The 14,431-nt window shown below is 44.1% G+C and overlaps 1 protein-coding gene and 1 long non-coding RNA gene across 2 annotated transcripts; one reads left to right on the top strand and one right to left on the bottom strand.

Annotated features, from left to right (window-relative positions):
* Positions 1 to 331: 331 nt before the first annotated feature.
* CDKN2AIPNL (CDKN2A interacting protein N-terminal like) lies at positions 332 to 6,782 on the top strand. The gene is made up of 3 exons (XM_045550800.1): positions 332 to 619; positions 1,919 to 2,018; positions 6,382 to 6,782. Exons 1-3 carry the CDS (start codon positions 381 to 383, stop codon positions 6,391 to 6,393), a joined length of 351 nt encoding a protein of 116 aa, XP_045406756.1. The 5' UTR covers positions 332 to 380; the 3' UTR covers positions 6,394 to 6,782.
* A 178-nt stretch (positions 6,783 to 6,960) lies between these two features.
* Positions 6,961 to 10,860, bottom strand: LOC123637780. Its single transcript, XR_006735061.1, has 2 exons — positions 10,773 to 10,860; positions 6,961 to 7,656 (listed from the first exon to the last, which is right to left on the bottom strand). It is a non-coding gene; the product is annotated as an uncharacterized LOC123637780 (long non-coding RNA).
* Positions 10,861 to 14,431: the final 3,571 nt, after the last annotated feature.

Genomic DNA, 14,431 nt, shown 5'->3' with positions numbered 1-14,431 from the left:
CTGCTCGGGACGAGGCGGTGCCCGGGGAATCCCAGGGCAAGAAGGACACAGCATAATTCTGGCTGGCATCCAGCTGCCGACTGGGCGGTGGGCGCCCCGACTCTATGCTTGGGGCCCTCAGTTTCCCCACTGGTTCCCCGGGCAGTCGCCCGCGAACCGCCCTCGCAGCCCAGGTAGACTCACGCCAGGTGCCGCGGGCCGCGGAGGTCTGCGGGGCCGAGTGGCGGGCGGAGCCGCCGCGGGCCGCCGGGCCGGGCGAGGGCGCTCCAGGCACGGCCTCCGGGGCCGGCGCGCGGCCGGGGCCCCTCTAGCCGGCAGGCGGTGGCGCGGTGCGTGTCGGGAAGGCGGCGGCGCCCCGGCCCTGCGCGGCGGCGGGCACCATGGTGGGTGGCGAGGCGGCTGCCGCGGTTGAGAAGCTGGTCTCGGGGGTGCGGCAGGCGGCCGACTTCGCGGAGCAGTTCCGCTCCTACTCGGAGAGCGAGAAGCACTGGAAGGCCCGCATGGAGTTCATCCTGCGCCACCTGCCCGACTACCGCGACCCGCCGGACGGCGGCGGCCGCCTGGACCAGCTGCTGTCCCTCTCCATGGTCTGGGCCAACCACCTCTTCCTGGGCTGCAGGTGCGGACCCCTGCCGGCCGGCCGGCCCCGTCCCCTGCCACCTGACCCGCTGCCCTCTCCCAGGGCTCACCCCTGACCTGGACAGTGCCCCCAACCTCCAGGCGCGTTGGCTGATCCGGTGTCGATTCCCACCTGGGCAGCCCCTTGCAAAGATATTTATCTTCTCTGAGCCTCAGTTTCCTCATTTGGTAAATGGGTGGTTGTGATGACTACAGTAATTAAAGGGTGAAGAGCTAAATATATGGTGGCTCCAAAGTTGCTATTGTTATTTGTATTGTTACTATTACTAGCTGAAACCTCACCTTTGCAGAGTGCCTTTTAAGCACGTTAGCTCCTTTCACCCACATGGCAACCGTGCAGAGACAAAAACTGAGGTAATTTAACAGATGAAAAAGCTGAGGGGAGGGGAGTGATGTATCTGGGACCATGCAGCTTTTGGCAGGATTGGTGGATTTTACCACATAGAGCAAGACGTAATCTGTGTCCTGTGGCTTTTTCTCCCCATCCCCCATCCTCCTCGCTCCTGAGAGCTTCGTCTGTCTGCCTTCCCTCCTGTGAAAACAACAGTTGCCTTTTTGTCAACGTCCGAAAGCCCACTGCACCAAGAGGCCAAGGGGCTGCTTTTGAAGTGCCTAATAAGGCACCCCCTTTACCCCACCACGAAGAAGGTGGCAGATCTTGAGACTCCCTGTTAGCTCCATTCCCCTGACATTGTGTTAGGAGGATAGGATGACTGGGTTTGCTCCTGATTTCTTTACCCATTATGGCTGCCCGACTTGGATCACATGGCTCCCCCAGGCCTAAGCCACCTGGTTTTGCTTCAGATGTCGGGGTTTAGGATGTAGAGAGACAGCGCCAGATGCACCCATCCCTTTTCCCTGCCTTCTAGGTGCTCCTGGGAAATCCTGATTAAACAGGATCCATGGTTAGGCAAATGTCAGAGAATTGGGCAAATGAACAAGTGATGTTATTTTCATTAGACCAACATTCTGCATGTTTAAAAAATAATCAAAAGTATTTTGGGCCCTTTTCCCTCATCTGAGAATATGTACTGCCAGAGGTACAGTGCCTCTGTTTTTATAAATCTTGGAACATTTGCTCTGTTGGCATTCCTAAAGCCCACTTTTGTATCCACAAGCAGGAAAAACTGTTTCCTAACCTTGTGCTGAACATGTATAGTTTCCCTTGCAGTATCAGATCAGTCCTCTGAGAGTTTGCAGTCCAGCAACCTGCAATTTCATAATAATCCACAGTGACAATTCTTCCAAGGTTTTTACCTTGCTGCTTTTTATTGTGCAGTTACAATAAAGACCTTTTAGACAAGGTGATGGAAATGGCTGATGGGATTGAAGTGGAAGACCTGCCACAGTTTACTACCAGAAGTGAATTAATGAAAAAGGTAAACAGGATATCCAAGTGCATGTGATGATATGGTATAGAGTTAATGGTCCCTGCTTTGATGACACTATATTAGAGTACATTGTTTTTTGAATGCTCTTTTTTACCCCAAAGATCTAAGCCCTTTCATTTTTATTTCCTAATAATTGGTACAAACCATTTCATAACTACAAAACTCAGTATGATAAATTATGCATTGTTGGTGGACAACACAAACTTGACCTCTCCAAGTTGTCTAGGAACATTGTTTTGAACTTTTTGCTTGATTATTAAGAAAATATTGGCTAGAGTGCTAAAGTTTCCCACTTGTTAAAAACTCTTGTTTGTAACAGAGTAACCCTTCCTTACCCTAGCAGGTGAGGACCAGACTTATTTGACCTCTCTTGACTTTCTGATAGTAATTTGGCTGGAGTAATGTCCAGATATCACAGCTGTTCTCTGTTCTTCAGGGCTTAGTCTGGTCTCAGGCTACGGACTTTTTACACAGTGAGCTCTTGCTTTGGGTCTTGAATGTGGACCCTGGAGGTGGGGCTATGGAGAGTGTGGCAGAAAGAACCTCAGGGGGTGGGGCTGGGCATCCCAGCTACTTTTCGGAATCTGCCCCCAGACATGCTTTTTTCACATTTGTCCCCGTCTCTTCAGGCAGAATTAATTGCTCCCTTATCGCCCAAAGTTCCTTTCACACTTTACTCCAGCTTCTTTTAGAGCAGTTGTGACCTTAAGGGAAGAGATGGTGCCTAAAGTTTTAGTCCTTATAACTCCATAGCCTAGAGAATGTACTCAGAAGATATTTAAAAATGGATGAAAGCAATAAGATATAAAGCTGGGGACCACTTTTTAGTTCTACCCTCAGAAACATAGGCAAGCCCTTGTTTCACCTTAATTGGGTCTTGTTTTGGGAGGCAAGGCACATAACGAAGTCCCCTTCTGTATGTGTATCAAGGAACTAATCAAATCCTCAGCTGCTCAGAAAATATTTCAGTCCCAAAGAGCACATCCCACTTGATTTCAGATGGTTTTTCTTAAAAAAGTATTCTTTTAGTTTTTAATGTGAACCTGCAGTCAAAACCTTCAGGTTGGTGTTCCAGCCACTATTTTGTTTTTTAAATAAGCTGTTAACAGGGAACTATTTTTAGCCAGGTAGCAAAGTGAATTGGGAGTTTGTGGGTTTTTGGATCCTCCTATTGTAATACTTTTAAAAATCCCTGGGTAGGCCGGGCTCAGTGGCTCAGGCCTGTAATGGTAGCACTCTGGGAGGCCGAGGTGGCAGGATTGCTCGAGGTCAGGAGTTCAAGACCAGCCTGAGCAAGAGCAAGACCCCCGTCTGTACTAAAAACAATAGAAAGAAATTAGCTGGACAACTAAAAATATATAGAAAAAGTTAGCCGGGCATAGTGGCACATGCCTGTAGTCCCAGCTACTCGGGAGGCTGAGGCAGGAGGATTGCTTGAGCCCAGGAGTTTGAGGTTGCTGTGAGCTACGATAACACCACTGTACTCTAGCCGGGGCACCACAGTGAGACTCTGTCTCAAAAAAAAAAAAATCCCTCGGTAGTCCTTGGGTGTCCCGGAGTGGTGAGGTTCCTGGGGCCCAGCCAGGAAGGGGCTAGATAGTTGTTGGCTGCCAGAGTGTACCCCATGGGGCAGGGGCAGGCAGGAAATGGGGCGAACCTTCATTTCCTAACTGCTTGTGGCATATTCTTTCTTTCTTTTTGTTCCTCAGTAGTTTTCTGCCCTTCCTCAGATCTTGCTGGGCTATTAGAGATCGGAACACTTCATGACATTTGGGCTATAAGCCCCAGGAGGAGACTAAAGAGGTGTGACATATCCCAAACATTATCCACAGACCAGTATGAAGAAGTGTGTGTGTGTTGGTAAGGATCTGTATAAACTGCTACATATAGTAAGGGGTCTCATACCTCAAAAATACAGAGGCCCTGCCCTGGAATGTTCATTCTTGACACTATCATTGCATAGTGTGACCTCCAAGGACGAGTCCTCACGCGTGAAATTAGCGTCCTTGAAACCAGTGCTAATCATAAGTAGTTAGCTACACTAAGAAGCCTGTACAGAGGCCATAATTCTATAGCATTTTTAGATTATGTGTGTTGCAACTTCCTTCAAATATAACTTATTTTTTCTTAGTAACCAAGTTTAGTTTTAGACTGTTGATACCACTGAAAATGAAATTCAGCTGATCCTGAAAAATGAGATACTTAGACGGTGCATAGTTTTGCCAGACTTTTCTAGATAAGCCCATCCTGAGATCCAGTCATCAGATCTCCGTGCCGTGAGACTGTGTGGTATTGAAGGCCACCCTGAGAAACCGCTGTTAAGTGAGCTATGGGGACTTTGTACCAGTAGTTTTGTCCCTTACCTGCATTTTTTGCATGTGATGAGGAGGCTGGCAAACATTAGGCAACACTGCCAGCCCAGAGACAAAAAACCCTAATGTCAAACCACACTTCTGAAAATGTCTCTTGTTATTGTGCCCAGAATTGATCCTTAGCTCTAAAATTAGTTTGGTTGGATTTTAAACCTGCTACCAAGTGGAAATGAATCGCCTGGCATTGTTGGTATCTCAAGACCAGACAGTGATAAAGACCTGGAGGCAGACATAAGCTCTTTAAAGTAGGATTTTTAAAATACTTTATGGCTATTCTGCAGCTTTGAAGCAAGTGTGCCTGTGTCTGTCCTTTTTTTTTAGTCTGTGAAAAGAAATGAGCATTGGTCTCTGACAGGTGGGATTGGTTACACACTTGCAGTGTATGATTTTTTTTCTTTTGAAAGAAGGGGATTCAAACAGAAACCTATTGAGCAAACAATCTTGATTACCTAACCACCATCCTAGGCACCTGCTAGCAGCCTTTGTGGTTGCCCAGCTTAACCTTTAATGAGTGGTAATTAACAAACAGCAGCAGCTGACTCAGGAAGGGTGTCATTGCTATGACTGTCAGAGTTAATATTTCCAAGGTAACATCTTAATCAAGGAGAAACAGGAGTGATTGACTAGGAAGCTATTATTATTGACTCAAAGCAAGAAGCTGTCAACCTAATTACTCGGTCCATTTTTCCTGAGAACATTTTTATCCCAAGAGGGAAAAATGTCAATATGAAAAGTGACTATGAAACGTGAAAGAAAAGTTAGAAAAACAAGTGTGCCTGCACTTCTTTCTTTTTGTGCGTCATGTTCAGTCTTGGCGAGCTCTGAGGTAATGGGGCTGCCACTTGTTTGGTGGAAGAAGCTGCGGTTCTAAGGTGGCAGGTGTTGGTGAGTATTTAAAAAAAATTCAGCTTGCCAGATTAGTTAAATCAGAAGCCTTGCATCCCAAGACAAGTGCCCAGTGGAGCTACCTGTCTTTTACTCCTTATCTACTCTGAAACAGAAGCTGGAAAAGCTGTGTCTGACCCTACAGACCCGTTTTGTCTGGTGCTCAGAACGCGAGGACGGGGTCACCCACCAGCACCTTGTGGGAAAGACCACTCGTAGCAGCCGTGTGCCGCCGCAGCCTGGGCCTGCCCTGTCAGAACCCTGAAAGCCGGTTTAGAGGACTTTTTTCTCTTTGGACATAAGATGGTTTCTTTAGGTGGTGATACTGCATTCTCCTAACTGGAAAAAGACTTCTTACCTTTTGCTGAGGAATTTTGTTTTTTCACCTCAAAAAGACCGACTGGCTTAAATAGGAAATAGGTCATACCTTGAAATCTCTAATTACTAAAAAGACTCTCAGGTTGATTCACTCACACTGCTAAATGTTAAGGAAATTCATTCAAATACAAGGTGACAGCCAAAGTGATTTCTTCACACCCTGCTTAAAAGTTGTCTAAAGCCAAGTTTAAATTTACCAAAGGTGCCAGAGAGTACCCAGAAAGAATGTATCTGCTTCATTTTGCCACTATTTGAAGACATGCTTTTACAGTTTCTAATAGTGTGAAATCCAGAAATATATAACCTTCACATCTCCTAAATATCCTGACTCAATGTGAAATGTTGTGAATTACTACCTGAATCTGACTGGTTTTAATTTAGAACAATAAGTGTTTGTGTGATTCTGCTTTTAGAACCGTTCACTGCAGAGCATGCCAGGAAAAGTTGTATTTTAAGTATTTCCATTATCACTTTAAATTGTGAACATTTATAGATTGCAAGTGACAAGACAAGAAAATTAGGTTCTGGCTTCCAAATGGATGGTGTGGTCAATGTTTGCTGAATTTTTTGTATGTAGTAAAATATTAATAATTTCTGAGTATGCTCACCATTGGGATAGTATATGAATATTACATCACTGCTATATTTTAATTTATGAAAATGAACTTGATTCACTGGATTACCTGATTATATAACCTTTTCTTTTTTTTCCCCAGCATCAAAGCTAAGGCAGAAGATTTATCACATTTTCATCATCAACTACAGGCTTAGAAAGGAGGCTGGGATGAATGTGACACAGACCACAGTAGCTCTCTTGAGACTCCTGGTATCACCAACAGCAAGAGGCAGGTAGAATGGGAGGAATCTGTCTAGACAGGCTTTTTAAGAGTTATCATTCTTCCAGTAGCTATCACTGTAAAAGTATGCATGGATATTTATGTATTTATAAATCATGCTCTCTAAGACAAGTTCATCAACATTGTAAAAGCCCTCTTTCTTATTTTCAGTTGTTAAATGTCAAACTTTTTGTTTAAAATGACCTTTTTTTGTTGACGTAGTAATGGCAGGTAATGAATTTTATAGTTTGGATTTTTCAACAATTTACCTTTAAGTGTGATTCTGTTTTATGGCCTTTTTTTCCCCTACCAAGGCAAACTAGATCCTTATTTCCTTATTTCCACCTGAAATTTACACCATACCTATATCCCACTGCCACACATACTCATCTTTTTTTAAGAAATGAGAATCAAATCATAGACCTGAGGTACCCACCAGCACATGGGAGGAGGCAGAGGCAGCCTACAAAAAAGCTTTATTTTAAAATTCATTGATAACAGATTCCTAGGCCTTGTCCAGCCAGCGAGCTGATTTATAGATTTGGAAGATCTCCTATGCTGGCTTTTTCTGGAAGGAGCCTGCAGCTTGGGTCTTCTGGACTTGAGGAACTGTTTTGCACATGGCCTCTTAAAAAATACTGCTTTGCTCTAAAATTTTGGTATTAATGTTCTCTCGTAACTAAATGTGTCTGTTCTGTACCCCCCTCTCTGTTCCTCTTTCTTACTCAGTCCTCATCATTAAGTACATAGCTCTAGGCATAAATGCTGGGAAAGGGGCTTCATCTGGGGGCAGTAGTTTAATGGTCTACCACAGCAGGATCACTCACTAGTGGGAGGCACTGTGCTTGGTACTGGCAATAGTGGCAATTAAGACAGTGGACCCTGCCTTAATCTGTGGGTGAACAGAGGCAATTGAACAACCAGACATGCTGAAAACAGAGCTGGGGAAGCATGGTGTCTGGGAGCAGAGAAGTGGGACAAGACTCTTGCCTGTGGCTTGAGACGAAGGCCAGGTAGCACACCTTGGATGGGACACATCTCTGTAGGGCTTCTAGCTCCAGAGTCCCTAGTGATCTCTAGGATGGACTGAGTGAAGAAGTCAAGATCTAGGATCTGTAACCTTGGACAAGCCACTTCTTTCCCCTGATCCCTTACCTGGAAAATAGAGATCATAGAAATACACAGAGAGCTGGGGGCAAGGATTAAGACAGCAAATGTTATGCTCAGTGAGCCTTAGCTGCTTCTATTCCTCAAATGTAGCCTGGCTTTTTCCCCTTCTGACAAATTTGTAAGGCTTAAAAAATGAAATTACAAAATGGGAAACAGTCAGTGTGATTATTCACTTTTAAATGCATCTTCCTGGCCAGGCACAGTGGTTCATGCCTGTAACCCTAGCACTTTGGAGGCCCAGGCAGGAGGATCACTTGAGACCAGCAGTTTGAGACCAGCCAGAGTAACATAGGGAGACCCTGTCTCTGTAAAACATAAAAAAAAAAAGCCAGGCATGGTGATGTACTTAAGTCTCATCTACCCAGGAGGCTGAGGCAGGCGGATCACTTGAGCCCAGGAGTTTGAGGTTGCAGTGAGCTATGATGATGCCACTGCACTCTAGTCTGGATTGGCAGAGTGAGACTGTCTCAAAACAAAACACCAAAAACAAACAAACAAACAAAAAACAGTAAAGAGGTCAACCGTGGCCGGGCGCGGTGGCTCACACCTGTAATCCTAGCACTCTGGGAGGCCGAGGCGGGTGGATTGCTCGAGGTCAGGAGTTCAAGACCAGCCTGAGCAAGAGTGAGACCCCGTCTCTACTAAAAACAGAAAGAAATTATCTGGCCAACTAAAATATATATAGAAAAAATTAGCCGGGCATGGTGGCGCATGCCTGTAGTCCCAGCCACTCGGGAGGCTGAGGCAGTAGGATCGCTTAAGCCCAGGAGTCTGAGGTTGCTGTGAGCTAGGCTGACGCCACGGCACTCACTCTAGCCCGGGCAACAGAGCGAGACTCTGTCTCAAAAAAAAAAAGAAAAGGTCAACCGTGAGCTGTGTGGGGCCGATAACTAGAGCTCTTGCTTTGCTGTGAAAGTGGGCATCAACTCATCTCCTCATGGTGGCATTTTCCTTTACCGTGGACATGTCCTCATAGAATGTTAAATTGCCCGTAATAAGTATGAGCTAGTGGATACTTCCTTCTTCTTGAGTTACTTTATGTCAGTGTAGGCATCTGCAAAGTGAGGACGATTCCTTCTTCCATTTTTATCGGAGGATTCAGTGGAAAAGCTAATGTGTGAGGGTCCCGGGTGCTTCGGGGGCTCTCACTGCTTCATTCTGGCCCTGAGTCCCCCTTCAAGGTCAAGCTGGGGAGATACGAAAACTTTTCAACTAACTTAGATTTATACAAAATAAAAATGAGTGCCTACAATCACCCTACTCAACCAGGCTCCATCCCAGGGCTGCAGAAGAGTAAACTTTTTTCCTTTTAAGTTGTGCAGGGCCTAACATGCAACCTGGCACCCAGTAGGTCCCAAGTACATGTGGCTGACTGGTGAATGGGGGCAGGCACTGAACGATGTGTCAACCAAATAAATGCCAGCCTGCTCTGTAGAGAGAAAGCACCACCTCCAGGAGAAAATGGCTACTACCCGGCAAACCCTGGCCAGAGCTCCCATGGCCACTGCAGCCCTGTCTTCAACACTGGGTGCCCTCAAACCCCTGTACTGGACACGGGAGGTGCAGGGCTTGCACAGCCTGGGGGCATGTTCTTTTCAGCGCAAGCGCTGGCTACACAGCAGGAGGCTTGTGCCAGGGTTCGGTCCCCTAAACCAACTAGATTCCTCATCACCGTGGCTGTGAATTTCAGGTCCCAGCTCACGACAGTGCCCATTTCCCCTTTAGCCAGCTGTTTTCATTGTCTCAGGTTGTCAAACTATGGCTCAAGTTTCCTCCTACCTTTAGGTACTCACCAAAGTATCATGACTATTTTCTACTTTTACAACAACAAACAACTGCTATTTAAAAAGTATCCCCAAAGGAGTCAGAGCTTGGACCCCAGAGGTCCTGTTAACTCTATAGGCCTCCTGCCAGGCCTGTGCATGCATCTGGCTGTCTGGAAAGCAGTTCCCAGTCTTTGGATTTAACTTCCAATGTTTGGTACTTAAATTGTTGCTCTTACAGCCTGGTTCTTGATTTGGTTTTGAGAGGAAGTCATGGTGATTTTGGCCTGTTCTCAAACTGCCCTGTGCAAAAGACGACCCAGCCCAGTCAAAGACCCGATGTAGCCAGGTGCAGTGGCAGTGTATGATCATAGTCCCAGCTACCTGAGAGGCTGAATGGGGGGATCTCTTGAGCCCAAGGGTTTGAGTCCAGCCTGGGCAACATAGCAAGACCCCATCATAAATAATAAATAATTATATAAATAAATAAATAAGCAAGCAAACAAGCTCACGTGTAGGCACTAACAAAAACCAGGGAGAGGAACTTTCTCCTGAACTCACCACTGATGGGCCCCTCTAATAGTATTGCTGGCTGGCAGAAGACCCCTTGTACTTTCCCCTTTAGAGTGATTGTCCTCACTCTAGAAGCAACCTTCCAGCTGATGTTCCAGGAGTCTCCACCTGAAACCGCAGCCTTATATGTGCCCATGCAGGGATAGCCCAGTGCCACACAGCGAGGCTACTAATTTAGCTTTTCTTTGGAGGTGCTATTTCAAGCCTGAAGCCAAAGTTTGTGACTACAGGCTGAAGTCTCTGGATTCCTCCCCATTCTCTGCCCAGTAAGGTCATCAGGCAAAGCAAAAGCATCTTTTTCTGTCAGAAGGAGACAATATCTCTCAGATTTGGAATGACGTACTAGCTAAGCAGCTTCCTGTTCCTTGTCTTTGTTCTAGCACTGGTACAAAAACAAAATTTCCAGCTCAGTTCCATAAAATGACCTTATATAGGGGCTAGCCAAAAAGCTGCAAGCTGCTAGTCCAATTCAGCTGGTGGGCTGTGATATTCTTGGCAAAAGATCTTATTTGTAAAGGGGGAAGGAAAGAAGGCAACTGTATCGTTTGGGCTTCAGAAAGAAAGCAGCACCACCACCCTTTTGCTCTAAAGAGGTGTACCTTCAGTGCTCTCTTGTGTGCACTCTGGCAGCCTTAAAGACAGCAGGGAACCTCCCCTGCACTCCAGGAACAGTCACTAAATAGTTCAGGTTGATGGTGCCTGGGGATCTTTTCAGAGACAGGCTCTGATTCCCTTTGCACAAACTCCCAGCCCAGTGGCACTTACTGAATCTCAGTCGTCCATGTAAGACTTCAGACCAAGGCCGGGCGCAGTGGCTCAGTGAGCCTGTAATCCTAGCCCTCTGGGAGGCCGAGGCGGGTGGATCGCTCGAAGTCAGGAGTTCGAGACCAGCCTGAGCGAGACCCCGTCTCTACTAAAAATAGAAATAAATTATATGGACAACTAAAAATATGTATAGAAAAAATTAGCCGGGCATGGTGGCTCATGCCTGTATTCCCAGCTACTCGGGAGGCTGAGGCAGTAGGATCGTAAGCCCAGGAGTTTGAGGTTGCTGTGAGCTAGGCTGACGCCACGGCACTCACTCTGGCCCGGGCAACAAAGTGAGACTCTGTCTCAAAAAAAAAAAAAAAAAAAAAAAAAACAACAAAACGACTTTAGATCAGCCAACCTCCCCCAAAGAGTACAGAAACATCACACTTATAACCAGGACCAGCACCAACCATAAAAAGACTTTCTCTAATTGGCTAAAAGGTTATTTTCTTTCTCTCAGCAGACCACATTCTACAGATTATATATTAAAGCCTTCCTAAACACATTAATCCAGAAGTCACCAATCAACAAAAGCATCATGTGGCCAAGCTTTGGCACTCAGTAAATGGCTGAGTTGCTGAAAGTCATGCCATATACAAGATTCTCATCCAAGTCTGAATATTCCATATGCCAGAGAGGAAGCCTGGAGCCCAAGTCCTCCTGAGGTTGCTGATTTTAACCATCAAGGAGCTAATGTTGTTGACTGTGGGGCAGTCACATACTCAACAGGGTTTGGAATGGGCACAGCTCACTCATCTTTTTGATCCAACTAAAAAAAATCCCTAGCCCTCTTCCTAAGAAGAGAGGAAACATTAAAACCTTAGGACATTCCAGACAAGATTGTTTTAAAAAGCTGTAGTGATGGTGGGAAAAGCTTATTGAAGGAAGAATGGCACAACATTTGCCAGCTTTGTTCAAACAATAGAGAAAAAGTCAATCCTTTCAATAAAATGTAGTTTTTGATATCTTTGCTCTGTCATATACTAGAATAACTAAAGATAATTAATCCTTCCTCCTATCTGATAAGAGCTCATTTTCTAACTAGATGGGAACTGAAGTAATAGAGCTATTATCTTGGCACAAGGCCCCTGTCCTATGGACAATTTCATTAAAAAAAAAAATTTTTTTTTTTTCTGAGACAGAGTCTCACTCTCTCTTGCCCCGGGGAGAGTGCACTGATGTCATCGTAGCTCATTGCAACCTCAAACTCCTGGGCTCCAGTGATCCCCCTGCCTTCAGCCTCCCCAGTACAGGCGGGTGCCACCACACCCAGCTAATTTTTCTCTTCTTTGTAGAGATGGGGTCTAGCTCTTGCTCAGGCTGGTTTCAAACTTACAGCCTCAAGCAATCCCCCCCTCCCCACCCCCACTGGCTTCTCAAAGAGCTAGGATTACAGGTGTGAGCCACTGTGCCCAGCCTTAGTTACCTTTAATAATAATAAATAGCTTTTCAACTATTGACTTTTCTGTTTATATACACAATCCCCACATAATTGAGATTCCACTGGGATTTTCTATTGCTCAATGCAATGGAAAATTATTACCATGAACACTATTAAGACCCCAAAATTTGATCCCTACCTCCAAAAACTTGGGATGACTGAGAATGAAACACCTTAGACATTAAGTCTGAAGTACACTGTGAGCCCCAGGGTTATCTCTTAACACTAAATGAACAAACTGAGCAGGGCAGGGACTTTATTTACTAAGGAAAAAGCAGACTGTCAGTAAACACAGCACTTTTAATAGCTGTCTTCTCTACTACCTTCCACCTACTAAGAATTTAAATCAATTCCAGAAGTTATTCATATTAATGAAACGTTTTTTGGAGGGGGCAGTGGGGGGTATCCTACAGACTCAAGGATATTTCCAGGAAGGGGAAAAATTATGGTTTATTGATAAGCCATAATCCTTTCTATCACAGACCAGAAAGTGTTCCTATATTCAGACTTACTTCTTTACATTAAAAAGAGGTGAAAATTGGTGTCAAGAAAACATTTTCATTGGAGTAGTTACAAGTCTGTATATAACTAAAGCAACTGAAGTATTTCCACAAATTGGGACGAATATTTAAGTTCAGTAGAATTCCTAACACTCATCTCAATATCTTAATATTTCTTAAGGGACAGTACAGTTGCTGATTTAAAAGACCAGACTGGGTTCCAGGCCCAGCCCTACCACTTACTGGCTGGTTGACCTTCAGCAAGTCACTTCATCTCTCTGTACCTAGTTTCCTCATCTGTAATATAACAATACTTACCCTCATGGGGTTACTGTGAATTTGAAATGAAATTATACGTTAAAGTGCTTAGTGCCTTGCCTGGATTGTTCTATGCTAGAGGTACTGTTACAAAAGAACTGTATCACAAATGTATTTAAATTTTAACATGAATCCAGCAATATAACTTTGTAGCAACATAAGTAGTATTTTAGTTCTAGCTTCTTGTCATACCATACATTTGTAAAATTGACCTAGAGTTTAAAAGTAAACATTTTTCGTACGACATAACCTTGTAAATTGAAGGTTTATATTTGGTACTCAACCAAAGAAATAGGAATCTGTTCCAAGGCTGAAGGAAAAAAAAAAAAAAAAAACAGTAAGGAATTACTTAGAGATGGAACCTTCTTAAGGATTTTCTCCAAAACAAATGTGGACTAGGGACAAGCTTTATGCATATGTTGAATTTAGGAATTAGAACTCACTGAATTTCCTGCAAATTAAGATGTAACTCACTTATAATTATCAATACTTGAAATGTTCCCATTTTAAATCACAAAAGAAAAAAAACAGGTTAAGGATAAAAATGGATGTTAAAGCAGTAACCAAATGGCATTTAATGAAATAAGAGGGAGACCCTCATGGCTACTGCATATTTAATCTAGGAGTTACTGGAGTAAATGTCTGTAATTTATTTTAAAGCTAAATTATAAAAGCACCACACACTTAATATGACCATAAAGTAGTTTTAAATCAAGCATCTTTTTTGGGCTGTGATTCCAGTGAGTGAATTCCCATTTGCATCAAAGTTCCCTAAAATCATACACTTAACCCGGAACTTGCCAAGTAATAACTTTTAAAGGGAAAGCAGCACTTATCCATTCAGTGTTAAACTTTGCTTAATGAATAGAAGCTGTAGATACTGCCATCCTGTAACCCAGTCTTCTAATAAAGAAGCAGCTTATTCCCAGGAGGCCAGTATGGTTATGACAAGAAACCCTTGGGGTTACTGAAATAGCTGTTTTAACTACTAGAGAGACTACACAGGTGGTTCAACAGAATTTACTTGTATATTTTCAATTTTCTAGACTATTTGAAGGCATAGGATAGCTTTATGTTAGCTTTCTACAATACTGTGTTTTAAATTTATCCAACAAACTAAGATGCAGTACAACTGTTATACAACTTAGGAGATTAAAAAAATCTCCACAAGAGAAAGCAACTCAGCAGACCCCAGTGTTAAAACATTTCCCCAGAATAAACAGATATGCAATTGCATTAAAAGGTAGTCTTCAAATATCTAAATTATACCAAGACTCCTTCCAAATATGTGCCTTACCCAAACCAATGCAACCAATTCATTGTTTGTACTGGGGCCTGGATTTTTGGCAAATGTT

Source organism: Lemur catta, chromosome 5 (genome assembly GCF_020740605.2).
Source record: "Lemur catta isolate mLemCat1 chromosome 5, mLemCat1.pri, whole genome shotgun sequence".
Classification (NCBI taxonomy): domain Eukaryota; kingdom Metazoa; phylum Chordata; class Mammalia; order Primates; family Lemuridae; genus Lemur; species Lemur catta.
The sequence above is the reverse complement of the archived record's forward strand: the minus strand, read 5'-3'. Positions and strand labels throughout refer to the sequence as shown.

What these genes read in the sequence shown, in the direction of transcription:
- CDKN2AIPNL (XM_045550800.1), top strand. Translation starts at nt 381, where the DNA reads ATGGTGGGTGGCGAGGCGGCTGCCGCGGTTGAGAAGCTGGTCTCGGGG. An exon ending in CACCTCTTCCTGGGCTGCAG is followed by an intron (nt 620 to 1,918) that starts GTGCGGACCCCT and finishes TTTATTGTGCAG; the next exon opens with TTACAATAAAGACCTTTTAG.